The 15,381-nt window shown below is 37.3% G+C and overlaps 1 protein-coding gene across 5 annotated transcripts in view; it reads right to left on the bottom strand.

Annotated features, from left to right (window-relative positions):
- Positions 1–5,377: 5,377 nt before the first annotated feature.
- ATP2C1 (ATPase secretory pathway Ca2+ transporting 1) overlaps positions 5,378–15,381 on the bottom strand; it is a 116,355-nt gene continuing 106,351 nt past the window's right edge. For all 5 annotated transcript variants that reach the window (XM_067737434.1, XM_067737437.1, XM_067737435.1 and 2 more), the window contains 8 exons: positions 13,852–13,902; positions 12,739–12,905; positions 11,373–11,441; positions 10,633–10,749; positions 9,675–9,822; positions 9,049–9,144; positions 7,434–7,575; positions 5,378–6,171 (listed from right to left, as the gene is read on the bottom strand). In XM_067737434.1, coding sequence (XP_067593535.1) covers positions 6,041–6,171; positions 7,434–7,575; positions 9,049–9,144; positions 9,675–9,822; positions 10,633–10,749; positions 11,373–11,441; positions 12,739–12,905; positions 13,852–13,902 — 921 coding nt within the window. In that variant the 3' untranslated portion in view covers positions 5,378–6,040. The remainder of the gene's footprint in view (positions 6,172–7,433; positions 7,576–9,048; positions 9,145–9,674; positions 9,823–10,632; positions 10,750–11,372; positions 11,442–12,738; positions 12,906–13,851; positions 13,903–15,381) is intronic.

Here is a 15,381-nt window from a genome sequence, read left to right as displayed (position 1 = left end):
CACCTCACCCACTGTAGGAAGAGAGAGCCTTGGTGATGAGGTGGGACAGACAACAGCTGGCATGTCCTTCCTGTTGATGACGTTCTGAGAACAGACTGAGTCTTTGACAGCCAATCTGGTATCAGTGGCATCCATCCCAGAGAGAATAACCATCCCAGAGAGACTGGACGGTAGAGAAAATCGATGCCACTTCCTTTCTGGTCCACTGAATGCAATGCATAGGCCTATTTTGCTCTTTGTGAATATCTATGAGTAGGCAACTTTTTTCTGTAAAACCCCAGCATGAATACAGTGGTAACAATATGGAAGTGCATGTGCGTACCTGTGTTCCAACAGAACTTGTGGGCAGTAGTCTGTCATCCTCAAAACTAAATCAACAGCCCCACGTGGGTAAGTTAGGAAGGTATTAAAATAAGCTGTTTCCCTAACTTGTAACACCTCCAACTAATTCATGGGCTATCTAGACCTGTTCCATGAAGAAAGATGCTTATAAATTCTAATGCAATCTTATTATGCAACTATATGGATGAATATGAGAAAGGACCATGAAGACATACTCATTTATTAACTCCCTAAAATCGATCTAACATGCTTAAATATAAAGTTTTTCATGTTTTTCCTATCAAGCATACATTTTTCTGCCATCTGTTTGGGGCCTGCTATATACTGCTCAAAGACAGTATTTTGTGAAACTCACAAGTTGTTTCATATTGGCTTTTAAGATGCAGACCTGATGAAAAAACAGTAAATGGTCAAAGCATTATGGTATTTTATTTATGACCATAGATGACACCAAACTGTCACTTCTAACTATACTTATCACAGGAAAAGCCTTAATAGAAAATTGCTTTTCATATAGTTGAGTGAATTGGTATTTAAAAAAAAAAAAAAAAAAAAAACACCTGTATCAAAGAGCATATTTTTGAGTTCAAAAACTGGAAACACTCAGAAAACAAAAATGGACCGCTATGGTCATGTAGAACAATGTGCCCAATTTCTGGCACTGTGTGCTGTTAATACTGTGAGAGATGGTTTCTACCCTTACCTAAGTAGAGCAGTGCAATTACTGCTGAAGAAATATTGGTGTGACCTGGACTGATGCATGAAGGCAGTTCAGCCAGGCCGACAGCCATGGGGCCACTGCAGACATGGGGCCTTTGCCAGGGTGTCTGTCAATCTGGCTAGACTTGAACACAAAGGGCGTGGAACGGCAGAGCCGGGTAGGCCCCGTGATCTGCACAGGAAACACTGCCTACCTGGAGCAGAGCAGACAGAGGAAGGCCCCACACTCACATGTACACGGGAATGCTGGCAGGTCTAGATCAGAGAAGAACTTGCAAAGGATCAAAACTAAAGCCTCAAAATACTTTTCCTACGCAAATTTCACCACCTCAACTTATTCTGAATGAAAAGATTATAGCAAATTTCCTGTCCAGATGTATCACTTACATGGCTTGGACTTAAAATTTTAATGCTTTCTAAGAAATAAAATCCCACAATTTTATGCCCAAACTTACGGCTGCATTTCTTCTTAACAGTATTTACAAGAAACTGCACCACACACACACACAGACACATGCACCTTTAGAGCTACCTGGAAAGGCCATCCTGGTTGGCTCTTCAGCTGGACTTTGAAGAACAGGTAAAAACTCTGATTCTCAAATTGAAACAGAGGAAAAAGTATTTCAAGTTGAAGGAATACTGTCCAAAAACACCAGTAAGTGGATTGTGTTGGAACATCATGTGTGAGATATGAGGCTAGAAAGATCCAAGGAAGAATTATGAGTAAAACGGAAACAAAAAAGAAAAACAACATTGTTTTCTACTTGCCTACCATAAATTCTTAATAACTATACTAAAGAAATTACTTTAAAAAAATCTTACTCTGTCAAAGCTGAGTTTACATTCATTTATTGGTTTACTTTTATCAAAAATAAAAAAAATCAATGCTTGTAACAAGAAATTATTATTTTCTTACTACCTCATAATGAGTCAGACATGGCTTTAATTCATTCTGTGCTAGAAACCTCATCCAACATATCCACTGGGAAAGGACATCACAAACTTCACACTTCAAATTGACCTGTGTCCCACTAAAAGCTGCTTGGCTCTGGTAATTCTCCCAACAGCTCTAGTAGCCAAGCCAGAAAGCCAGAAGCTGCAGTATCTTCCTCTCCTCCCATCGGGTCATGTCAATGCTCTCTCTTAGAAGGCAGAAATCCCATGTTTTTCTCTCCATACTAACTGCCACAACTCAGTCCCTCTACCTCTTAAGCTTCTACAATTCTCTAATCAGTCTCTCTGTTTTGTCTTTACAGTCCACCCTCTGAGCTTCCATCAGCATGTTACAAGACAAAAATCCAAACTCTTATCACAGTCTTGAACTCCTACAGCAGGCTACAAGCTAAATGTCTTTACCTTCACCACTAGGCTCCTCCTGCCTATCTGTCCAGCCCTCACATTATATATACTCTCCTTTGCCCTAGCCCCAGACTCCTGTGGTTTTCACCTGTTCCTTCCAGACCCCACCAACACCTCTGCAGAGGCTATGCCATTTGGTTACAATATCCTGCTGTTCTCGGCTGGAGATTCTCAACTTAAGGCTTGATTCGGATGCCACTAGTTCTAGGAAATTTGACAACCTCCTCCTATGAAGTTATTTCTCTCCTTTGGCTACTGCAGCACTTGGGGCAGCACTTACCACTGTACCACATATATTTCACTTGGGGCAGCACTTACCACTGTACCACATATATTTCACTTTGGTTTCCAGAGTTAAGACTGAGAACTTCCCAAATCTAAACCTACCAAAATATTTGCAGACTATTATACCTACATTAATATCAAGGATTGGTTAACCACTATCCATTATTAACAATAACTAACTCTGAAAACCAAACCCCCAAACCCAACAAAAGTTAAGTCATACCAAGTGCTAACTGATCTCAAGGAAGCTTAATTATCAGGATAATCTGTCTGTCTAGTCACATACCACTTAGGATTAACATTTATCCACACCGTGTTATAGTATGCAAATCAGCTACTGTTTGGATTGCAGCTTACTCTAAAAAGGCATTTCAAAGATTTCCAAATGCCAATCTTAAGGGAAACTTCCAGTAAAATGTGTGCTGGACTCATTTTACTGTATGTGTATTTTTAAAATAAATGTGCAAAGACCACTACTAACTTTCAACAGACAGCCTGTTAACAGTTACATCCTCAGCTAACACACAGTCCATGAGCTCTTGAAGGGCAGGGATGCCACCACCTTTCTATTCCTAGTACATTCTAGGTACTAAAGAAAAGTTTACTGAAATGATAATTAATTCATCCATTTAAATTGAGTGAGTCAAACGCAGAAGTAAAATGCACGAATTGCCAAGTGACAGAGGCAGAAAGCAAGGTAAAGTTAATTAAGGTTCTTAGATCTTATATTCATTGTTTGCCACCAGTTCATTTCACTGAGAAGCTGTTATACGGCCAGTGCTCACTTTACTTAGGTACTATATGAAAGAGATCAAAACTTGAAATGACTTCACAAAGATTACCAATGTAAAAGATGTACCTTGCATGGGTATGAAAGGTAAAAAATGTGTTTTATCCTTGTGGGTGTGGTTACAGCTATTTAATGAAGTCTGTGTCCTGAGGGGGTAGGATTTTTAGGTTGCCTGGTTTCAGGCTGTTCCATTTCTGGGTCATGAAATGCCCAGCAAAAATCTGAGAGAACATGCTAAGCCTTGTTCCTCTGCTGCCAGTATGAATCATTTGAGGATTATCTACCTAGTTGGTGAATTAAAGCTCCTTTTCTTCCCTGATATTTAATCACTTTGAAGTTAAAAAACTTCATGAGGTAGTCTAACAGGGAAAAATCACATAAGTTAGTATTGTTAGGGACTCTAGCAAGCCCCAGGGCCAGGAAATGGGGAAAAATTTTAAATTTAGATACCAGTGCATTTGATTTATCCATGCTAATTCTGATAATATGCTATGTAAACTACACACACAGACCCTAATTTGTCGTTTTACTATGGGAAATCTGTTATACAGATGTAGTATATCTGAACCGTACATTTCACTTCTTTTTAAATCACAGATTCAATGTACTGTGAGTACTGCCTAATTTCTGTATCTTCAACATCCATATGATTTTAATGTGAACAGTCCCAACTGGAAGAACATTAACTTATGAAAATAAATCATTCTGGGGGAAGGTTTAAAATCTGAACAATACGATAGGCACATTTATTTCATATGAGTCATACTCTGAACCTAAAATGCAAAGCAAAAGATTGACGTGCACTTCATATTTCAAGTCCTTGTAACAGAGAAGAAAACTCATTACAAAACTTAGATATGATACATCACCATCATTAAAGATAAAGTTGATTAGACAATGGTTTCCATGTACATTTGACTATCTAGCCTTAAAGAGTAAAGCAGAATAAACTGCAGATATCTCAGGTCCTTATATTAAACTGTTTCAGTAACAAGACTCAAAGAATACGTATCTTTCCTATCGTTAACAACAGTACTTCAGTGCTAACAGTGCAGTTTAATATTGGTGGTAAAAACTAGAGAGCGATTTATCCTGACAGTTTAAAAAATTAATTATAAAATGCAAAATTCAATAACTTCAGGAAGAATTAAACATGGAAGAATTTGAGACCCGTTTCTGTTTCAGAGAGAAATATTCAACAGGAAAATGTATTTCTAATTTTGAATTTCTGGCCCAAATTTGCCACACACTCAAAACAAATTACCTATACCTCATCCAGCTATTACAAAAACTGATGGCATTCCAAGAGCAAATCTATCTATTTCTCTAGCACGCCCAGTGAAGCAGAACAAGGCAGAGGACAATGGTGGAAGCAGGAGAGGGGCAGCCTCCAGGCTGTGCTGCAACCTAAGCCCAAAAGCTGTAGATACACAAAGAGTAAAGGTCAGCACAGAATCTTCCACTTAAACTCTGCTTCATAAACCATCTGTTTAGGTTTGGGGCTTTTTTATTCTTTAAGTTTACCACTCTATACTTCATAAGAAAGATTTTTTTAAGTACACATAAAAAGATACTAAAAAGTAATAAAATTCAGATATTCAGGTGAGGTACTTAGATTTATATTTAGGAGATGACTTTGTCAAGGTGCTGCTTGACAAAGTATGTATTGATATTTAACTCTAAAAGAAGGCATAACACATTAACATCACCTGCTATAAATATCAGCCCAACCAGTCTTAAATTTTTTTGACTCCATGACTAAGTGTTAATTACAGACATGGCTACCCTACCTAGAATGCCACTCCACAGCCCTGTATTAACTGTGCTAGACCAAAGACTCATACCAAAAACCAAAAGAAGAAGAAAAAGAAAAGGCAACCATTTACACTTACTAAGAAAAGCAAACATTTACTTCAAATTGCAGTATAAGCTTTTCAATCACAAAAAGAAAGAAAAGAACAGTGATCTGACAGTGGTCACATCCTGTGCAAAAAAACTTGAGATAACAAAAATGGTAACACAAGGTAGCTGAGCTGCTTACACTGCAGGAAAAGGAAATACAGTAGCTGAAATATGGCACTCCTGTGAATCAACTTCTAAACCAAACAGAATGCCTTTGAAATGATTAAATTTATTTGTGTATTAGTAAGAAAGCCCCACCACCATAAATAGTACAATATTTAAAAATTAAAAAAAAATCATATTTATCTAGGATAGATTGTGTATTTGAACTGTTAGACCTCTTTAAGTGCAGAAGGTGGTTCAGGTTTTGCCTGTTTTTTAAATTAAATAACTGCCCATACACTTTACGAAGTTCCACTCAATCGCAAAAGCCAATTTAAATCAAGGAATATGTTATCAAAGTTGCATAATTTCATTTGGGACTGTCAGCAGGTTAAAGTCTCAAATCAAGTCTTCAACACTCATTTTTAGTCAATAAAAAGTTCAAAAGTTCTCAAATCTTCATTATCCTCTTGAACTTGCCCTTCTAAATGATCCTCAGACTGCAATTCCTAGTTTGCAAATAAAAGAATGCAATATGCATCATACTTCAAGAAAAGACGACGATGTCGAGCTAACAGGCTTCTGGATCTTCTCCCTGCTCCTTTCAACCTTCTTGATAATTTCTGACACTATGCACACTGACGAGGTGAGACCCAGAAGAAAGAGCAAATCTGCAAGAGAAAGTAAGTTGGGTTTTACAATTCTTTAAACTTACAGTTGCAGAGCTTAATGACTTATGTTTTTCTAGCATTTTACCACAGCCTTTAAAATACATTATTTCTCAACCATTCCACAAAGTAGCCACAATCGGCCTCAGTTTAAAAATAAGGGAAGTAAGGCTCAAAGGTACTAAATGACTTATCTAAGTCACACAGCTAGGACAGGCGGCAGCCAGAGAACTAGAACTCAAGTCCTCTGACTGCTTCCCCTGAACCATAACCAAGAACCACAACCTTTAACAACAGCAACACTAGAGGAGTTTTCTATTTAATAGATCACACAGCCTTTTTTAAAGGCTCTTCAAGCAGTGGTGACTAATTTGATTTTTTAAATGTCTATCTGAAGATTACTTAGAAATCTGCATCTTATTCCACTTGAAAGTCACTGTTTAAAGACCATATCTTTACAATGGTATCCACACTATCTCGTTCTTATTTACTGCTTCAAACAACTGCACCGGTCTCCTTAAAACTCCATTTTTTTTTAAAGAGGAAGGAATATGAATATGAAATTAAAATCTTGAAATTAAACTAGTTCAACTCTAAGGTAAACTTTAACTTACAGCAAAAAATACAGTGATTCATAAATATCCAAATTACCTTTAAAAACCCAAGAATTAGAACTAGCATTATCATAAAATGCGTCCGTTCTCACACTTACATAGGAAGATTAACTTTTAAATGTACTGTATGGTGATGCATTTAATGCACAGTCTGTGAAATAATAATGACTGTCTTCACATCAGCTTAATGAAACTCTCTGCTATTAGTGCTGTTATTTCATAAAATAAGAATGTGCAAATTAGCAAATAAGAATAGGAAAATATTAGTTTAACAATCAAAATGGTAATTTTAAAGAAGAGCCATTTGGTTTTCAGTGAGCTTAAGTCTAATTTCTTCTTCATACAAGATTAAAAAGTTATAAACTACAATTACTCTGTAACACGTTTTGATTTGCTATCTTTCAGAATCACCAAATATGATTTTGACAAGTGACAACCTATAAAAAATTAACAAGAAAAAAATTACAAAAGAAGTTTAAAACCTAGAGTTGGGAGAGTGACTCCCCTAAACATTTCCAAATGAGAAAACAGAGCACATACATTTTTCAAAGCAAGCCACTTATTTCACTTTTTAGAAGAAAATTTTTCTTAGAACAAATGCATTAGAAAATACAGCTCATTTATAATATATAAATTATATATATACTTTACCCAGTATACTTAGGCTCTCGGTCTGAAAAACTTTCTGAAGTGGAGGAAAGTAAATAACTAATAACTGTCCCATGATGGATCCAAGAACTGCGTAGCAAAACATTTTATTACTGCAGAGTCCAATCTCAAACACAGATTTGGTCTGTTGGCAGAGCAGAGAGTTCAGTTATTACTCCTTGGTCACAGAAACAACTTCTTTATTATTACACTCACCTCCAATTTTTAGTAACCTGGACTGAATTCTACAATAGTAGTACCATGAATCTCTAAATTTTAACTCTTATTTTGGAATAATATAAATGGAATAGGGTAAATTTTAAAGCAGCTTCTCTTCATCAAGGGCTTTAAGAGTGATGCTATTAAAAACATAAAGACCACAGAAACTTCTTTTAGTCCTCCAAAGCATAAGAAACTTTATTTGTATATGATAATTTTGCTAAATCATTTCTATCACTCATTAAGGTACATAATCTAAAAACCTTTCTCGAAGAATGGACTTAGTTACATGTGTAGTGAAAAAGTAAAAATGCCTTTCATAAAACAAAAACCAAATACTAAAGCTTCTTCAAAAATTAGTCTAAATTAATGGCAATTCACTGTACTTGGAAAGTTCTAGCATGGTGAATGGTAATAGATATAGTTAAGGATTTATATGGTGCTCTTAAATTGAAATGAACAGTCAGGCCTCAAATGTAGCTAGTTTCTAAGAACAACATGCTCTGAAAAGTACCATTAGGTTCTAGCCCATTATTTTCTAACAAAGCACTTCAATCAAGAGAAGGCAATCCAGGGCTTTCCTGGTGGCACAGTGGTTAAGAATCCGCCTGCCAACGCAGGGGACACGGGTTCAAGCCCTGGTCTAGGAGGTTCCCACATGCTGCGGAGCAACTAGGCCCGTGTGCCACAACTACTGAGCCTGCGCTCTAGAGCCCACAAGCCACAACTACTGAGCCTGCATGCCTAGAGCCTGTGCTCCGCAACGGGAGAAGCCACCACGGTGAGGAGCCTGCGCACCACAACGGAGAGTAGCCCTCACTTGCCGCAACTAGGGAAAGCCCACGCGCAGCAACGGGGACCCAACTCAGCCAAGGATAAATAAATAAATAAATTTTCAAAAAAAGAGAGAGAGAAGGCAATCCACCTTAAGATAAAGCATGGGAAGAAAAGAAAATTTTAAATGTCCTAAGCTTTGACACACTGATAGAAAAAATGACAAAAAGTTAATATGCACAAAGCTGTTCCTGGACTTCTAACAACACTTGCTTCTATAATGAGGCTAATACCATCTTAGCACAAGCCATGAGCTTTGTCCTACCCTCAGATAATGTTAACTTGAACCTATCATATAGCTACAGATAATAAGAAAATGAAAAGAAGAAAAATCAGGTGATGACACCTGTGATTTACTTTGATCTCCTAGCCAAAGTTAAGGCTTATCTCCCCAAATGCCCCATCCCTCTTAGGACACATTCTGGAGGCCCATGTTTGTAGGAAGGCTATATCCGGAGCTATAACGATGGCTACAAAAGCAAGCAAAGCTAAAAACCCTGCCCACTTACAATTAGAGAGTACCCTAACCCAATTGAATTAGTCAGCTAAGATCACCTAAGCATACCTGGGATCTGGAACTTAGTGCATTGAACATGTCAAAAAACACAAAGCATGTGAAGGTCATTGTTGTATCCCGAGGTGTTATCACATTGTCTCGCAGCTGTCGAGAGGAAACAAGATTTTCAGCTGGCTGAATTTAATGAACAAATACTACATGCTTTTAAAGGGTTAATATTTTCTTCCTCTCAGAATGAAATAGCTTTAGTTTAAGATATAAAACATATAAGCAACCTAAATTTCCCAAACGCCATTTAAGTAAGTCACCTAATGAATAGCTGTAGTCTACATAAAGTAAAAAGTCCTTTCCCAAACCATAAACTGGATACTAAAAGAACTTTTTTGATGACATGAAAGTAGCTATATTAAAGACCCAGATTTTCTACCTTCTTCCCAAGTTTTCATGTTAATTTTTATTGTATCTGATACTTCTCTGCAGATTTAAATAACTCTAATATATAAATCAGGAATTCTATTAACCCATAAATACTGAAATCAAACTATGTTTAAATGTTTTTATTCTATTTTTGAAAGAGCTCTCGTAACTTCCAGCCTTCTGTTTAATACACAAAAATAACCGAGTCCTACTGTGCAGAATGAATATTAATAAAGCAGCTTATCCAGTGAGTATACCTCCCGCCAGAAGACAAACAAAGTCCCACAAACAATGATTATTGAGGAAACAAGTATTTTAAGTATCAGGTTTTTGGTCAAAATGCTGTCCTTCCAGTTGCGTGGAGGTTTACGAATGACATCTTTATCCACTGGTTCTACTCCAAGGCTTCAAAACAAACAGAAAAGTGAATTAAAGTTTTAAGTAAGATTTGGATTTATTACTTTCACAACTTCATTGACCTCAATTATCCTGGAAACTAAATGTCTTCTTTTGGAAACAAAATGTTGAATCATGAAGAAAACCTTGGCTATGATCACTTGAAAATAACCAAAGATTTTATCACTCTTTCCTTTTTTGTTTATTTGGCACAGTTTGGGAGGGGACTGATAATCAAATTCAAAAAATTGCCCAAATTTTATTTACATATAGCTTTACTTATTCCAAATATGGCCTGAAATATATGACCTACCAACTGGACTTTGAACCATCTTTCATGCAAGGAAGTTTCAACTAGGATAATTTGTTGTAACGGTCACTGACATGTATCACTCTGTGTTAGGAAAGCAACACCTAGGGCCCCATTATTATAAAAGAAGATACTTAAATGCTTAGGCCCTTCAATACTTTCCCAAAGTCTCTAAGACTGGCAACAGAACTTTGGTAATAGCACTAAAGCCAGAGATTTCTCCATTACAACCTATTCTACGAAACAAAAAGCTTACTTCGAGGACAGGGACTGCAACTGTTCCCTCCTGGGTTCTCAACTTAAGGCTGGGCATCTAACAGCCTAAAAGCTCAGATCATAATGCATGAATGAGCACTCCAAGAGAATAAATGATATGCTCACATCACACAATTTATAACAAACACGATGCTGCAGAGATTTCCAACGCTATCCGTGATGAAGTCTTAGAGCTTAATTATCAGGATAGCATGCCATCTTTGTCTTTCAAATTTACATGAGAAAACTCTCACCTCTGAGCTGGAGGTCCGTCCATAATAATATTGATCCACAAAATCTGCATGGCATTGAGAGGATTGGGAAAGTTCATTAATGTAGCCAGTGAGATTAAAGTTAATGCTGCTATACTCCTATCGAAAGAAAGAGTCATTTTAAAAAATGTGTCAGCATAGTATAATTCTTGCTAATTTTATGAAATCACTTTCTTAGCATTTAAAACTCTCATGTTACTACTGTTCTTTTAAAGGAAGCCCATATTTCCAAGTAACCTACTGCTTCATTAGTGTGAACATTTTGAAGCTAAGAGTTAACCCTTATGATCCACAGCATTTTAATAAAAGACCTTCAAATAGAGGAAGATTTTTTTAAATTGAGTTCAGATAACAGTTTCAATGATATTTTCATAACTGTTTTTGGACTACAGAAAAGCCCTTCTACTTTTGGAAAAATATACCAAGAAGAAATATTAAAATTTGACGCCCTTTTCTTAGTTATTTCAGGAGCTATTAAATAAGCCACAAAGGTTTATATATTTTGATGATGATACAGACAAATAATTATCACACTTAGAACCTCTTTATCATGCCATTTTTACATTTAGGACAGGATTCAATTTTCACACTGGAAAACTTTTACATATGGACAACCCTCAGAAATAGAGCCCAGAAGCTTGTAGGCATTCTGCTTGAGTTCTACTTTGCAAATAATTTATCTGTAAGACCCATAAGTTTGTCACAACTTCTTACAAACTTACGTGCTCAGCTGGAATCTAACAAAATTTTTAATGTTATTATAAATTCCTTTACCCTCCTCAATTGCAGACCTGAAAGTTAAAAATAAAATTAGGTGAGAAAATATTATCACAGAAAAATAAGGATATATCAATACTGTGGAACTAATTTTGAAAACAAATTTCCAACGGATAAAACACACACATCAATAAGAAAATCTATTATTTTCTTCACATAATTAAAACTAGGAAAAAAAAAAAGGAAACACTACTGTGGCAAGGAATGAAGTCTGGCCTGCTACACTCTACCCGAACTAATTTCATAACACAGTAATTTTTATTCTTAAAAAGACATTTCAACATTAAAATCACATCTTGTGTTTCTACACAAGAGACAATAATACACATTTATAATACTAAAATAATGATCTTCTTTACCCCTCCAAGTTTATTTTACTTCAAGATACAAGAGGCATGCATGGTTAAGGGGTTAATTTAATGTAGGTCAGAAATTAAATGGCAATGAGACATATAAAACTTATAGAACTTAAGCCATCTGTTGCTCCTACACACAATTAGGTATATGTTGTACCAGAATTATAAAAAGAACATGGTTTACAAAGATCCATGTAAATTCTCTCATTCATTTTGCTCAGCCTAGGAAAATATGTGTTTTATAAACATATTGCCCTATCTTCCAAGATTTTTATACAATTCTAAGAATGGAAATTAAATATCTTATATCTTTTTAAGAGCCTAGCAATTCTGGGTCCTGAGGGCCCACATGCTCCACTTGAGGCCACAGTGGGTTAATGAGGCACACAGGGCATCACTGAACTAAGACTTAGATCATTCAAGAGATGATTATCAAGTGACCTCCACCTGAACACTGTGAAACAACCAGCAGGTATTGCAGAATCTTAAAGCAATTAGAAACTGTGGATGAAAACAAATCTATTCAAATGATAAACTGCATCATTAGTAACATGAACAATTCCTGACAGAAGGAAACAGATATGGATGGGATCTTTATATATAATACTTACTGTAAGGCCAGGCACATGCTTATTCCTGTGAGCCTGAATTTAACTAGAATAAAGGCCACATGAAGGTTCACTGCTGTATCACACCACTAGTGGCCAGGAAATGTGACACTTGGCTGGTACTCAGTAATATTTCTTAAATGAATAGCCCTGCCATTTATTATGTCCATTCCATACAAATAATTTTCCTCCAAACTACACACTAGTACACAAAATAAGATTAATTAATCTAGTAAAAAAGTTTAGTTTATCCAATGTCTAAAACTGCTAAAGTCTTTTATATGAATGGGGTGCAAGAAAGGATGGGAGGAGACTCTCTGATGTGCATTCATTGAAGGAAAACTTACATGATGGTTTGGAAATCATCATCCACCAGGATCATGTCTGCTGCCTCTTTGCAAACATCTGTGCCAGTCTGACCCATTGCAACTCCAATGTCTGCAGCCTTCAGAGCGACTGCATCATTTACTCCATCTCCTGTCATGGCCACAACCGACCCGTTCTTCTGCAGAGACTGGGGGCGAGAGGGGAGAAGCGGGAGGGAGGAGTTCTGATTAAAATGTTGCTTCCACACAGATAAGGGGATAAACAAATCCTCTCTCTTTTTCTTTCCCACATAATTAAAGACTGGAAATAAAACAGACAATCACTTTTTCAATAAAACTTCAATAAATATATGGAGGTCTTAAGATAAAGCTTAGAAAAAGCTGCCATTAATATTTCCATGTGTGAAAATTCTATGGATTCTATGTGTAGAGCCTGATGAAGAGTCAATTACACAGTTGTTCACAGGGCAACTTTGTCTCCCAGGGGACATCTGGCAATGTCTGGAGACATTTCTGATTGTCATGACTTCAGGGACGCTACTGGCATCTAAAGGATAGGAGCCGGGGATGCTGCTAAACTTACAACACACAGGACAGCCCCTCACAATGAAGAATTATCCAGCCCACAGTGTCAAAGTGCCAAGGCCGAGAAACCGTGACCTCAGTACAATGGAGCACTACTGTGATTAATAAGTCCATGAACTGATGGTACCATGTCAGCTGCTTTGTATATATTTGACTAATATAAACAATCATAGCCCTTTAAACATTGTTCACACTCTCAAAACATTTTTTTCTTGCTGCGTTTATTCAGTTTCTAAGTAATTATTCCTATTCACACTGGGATGATTTGGCTATAGCCTCCTGTCAGAACATATTTCTACATTATTCAAATGTTTAAAGAAGGTTGTATTTGCAGATATTTCCTTAAAGTTTTCTTCTACATCTTCCTTTGCAAACTAAATTCTCTATTAATGTTTCCATCTCAGGCTTTAAAAAACTACCTGTTTTGCTTCACAATACTTCTGACTTTAATGCTCTATCAATATTCCCAGTAGTAAAGCAAACATAATGAAAGACAAGCAGTAGCATTTTGGATACAGAGATAAAACAGTGTGATTCTTAGACACCCACCTTAATAATTTTCATCTTGTGCCTTGGACTAGCTCTGTAAAATACCGCAACCTGTTAAAACACGGGATACACTAAAAATCTTCAACATTAAGAAATATCAGAATAACCTATGCACTTATAACTAAGAATATTTTTTAAATTATCAATTTAAACTGTCTGTATTTTGCCACAGAGATCAAACTTAAGAATATGCCATACATTTGTTAGGACACTCATTTGACAGGGTCATTTCAAATTTTTAGGTACTATAAGAAATGCACAATCTAAACAATTTACCCAGTTTATCCCATTATGTTTAAGCTCTGAAGAGAAAACAGCCTTATTCTTGAAACGTTCAGAGACAGACAAAGGAAAAACTCTCCTGCATCGGCTTCCTCGACACTTCCACAACTAAAATGGCCTTTTCCCTTTGTCCTGTCTTCAGGAGATTTAAAGAACAGCTGCTTCTCAACATCCCTCGAGCCTTTTTTTGTTGTTAAGCACTATGAAGTGTCTATTCATGCTCTTCTACTCAGCTTAATTCATTAGGCGCTCTCTCTTCCACTGTGTCTCCACCTGCTTATACCATCTTCTCTCTCCAAAGAATATATTTAATCCCTTTTCCTGATCCCATCTTCTGGTCTCCTGAAACCCTCCCAGTGCCCCAGTCATCGACAAATCCCCTGGCCCTCCAGTCTTACCCACACTGCTGTTCCCACAGTCCTCTCCAATAGCACCACCAGGAGAGCACAGAGTGGGGCAGGTGCCCTCCATTCCTTTCTTCAGTCACAGATCCTCGGTTCTGAACGTCACAGAAGACTGTACTTCACTACCTGTGGCCAGTCACTGCTCCCGAGGCCACCCTCCATGTTCCACAGGAATTTGTAACCACTGCCTCCCATCAGTCTTTCCAACACCCCCGAGCCAGGTGACCTTAATACCCACGTAACCCACCGTTCTCTTTCCTACTCTCCTAGAGGATAGGTCCACACTAGTTTTCTCTCCTCATGCTTCCAATTTATCCCCTTCCCCAGCCTCACTCTCAGCTGACAACCTTGTTTCCTACTTCAAAGAAAACAGTCAGGAGAAAACTTCCACAACTCCCACCATCCAATAGCTGTATCCAGACAGTATCCCTTCTTCTCTCCTTTTACTAAAAATGAACAACATGAATATGTTTCTAGTGCAGGTCAAATATCCCACCTTCTTACCAATCAGAAATTCTCCCTCCCTTGTATCAAAAATTTTCCCTTGCTGCTGCACCTTTACCATCATTGTACAAACATGTTGTTATTCCTTCCACTTAAAGAAAAACAAAACCAAAAACTTCCCTTCCTATCTCAGCTGCTACCCTCCTTTCCCCTTCTCTTTATAAGCGAAACTCCTCTAGGGAGCTGCCTGTACTGCTGTCTCCCATTTCTCTCTTCCACTCTCTCCTGAATCCCTCCTGATTAGGCTGCTAACCCCACCCCTGCCCTGAAACCTCTCATCAAGAGCACCAAAGACTCTGCATTGCTGACACCAGTGCCACTTCTCCCGAGACTTAACCCC

Source organism: Pseudorca crassidens, chromosome 5 (assembly GCF_039906515.1).
Source record: "Pseudorca crassidens isolate mPseCra1 chromosome 5, mPseCra1.hap1, whole genome shotgun sequence".
Classification (NCBI taxonomy): domain Eukaryota; kingdom Metazoa; phylum Chordata; class Mammalia; order Artiodactyla; family Delphinidae; genus Pseudorca; species Pseudorca crassidens.
This window is presented reverse-complemented; position numbering and strand designations above follow the sequence as displayed.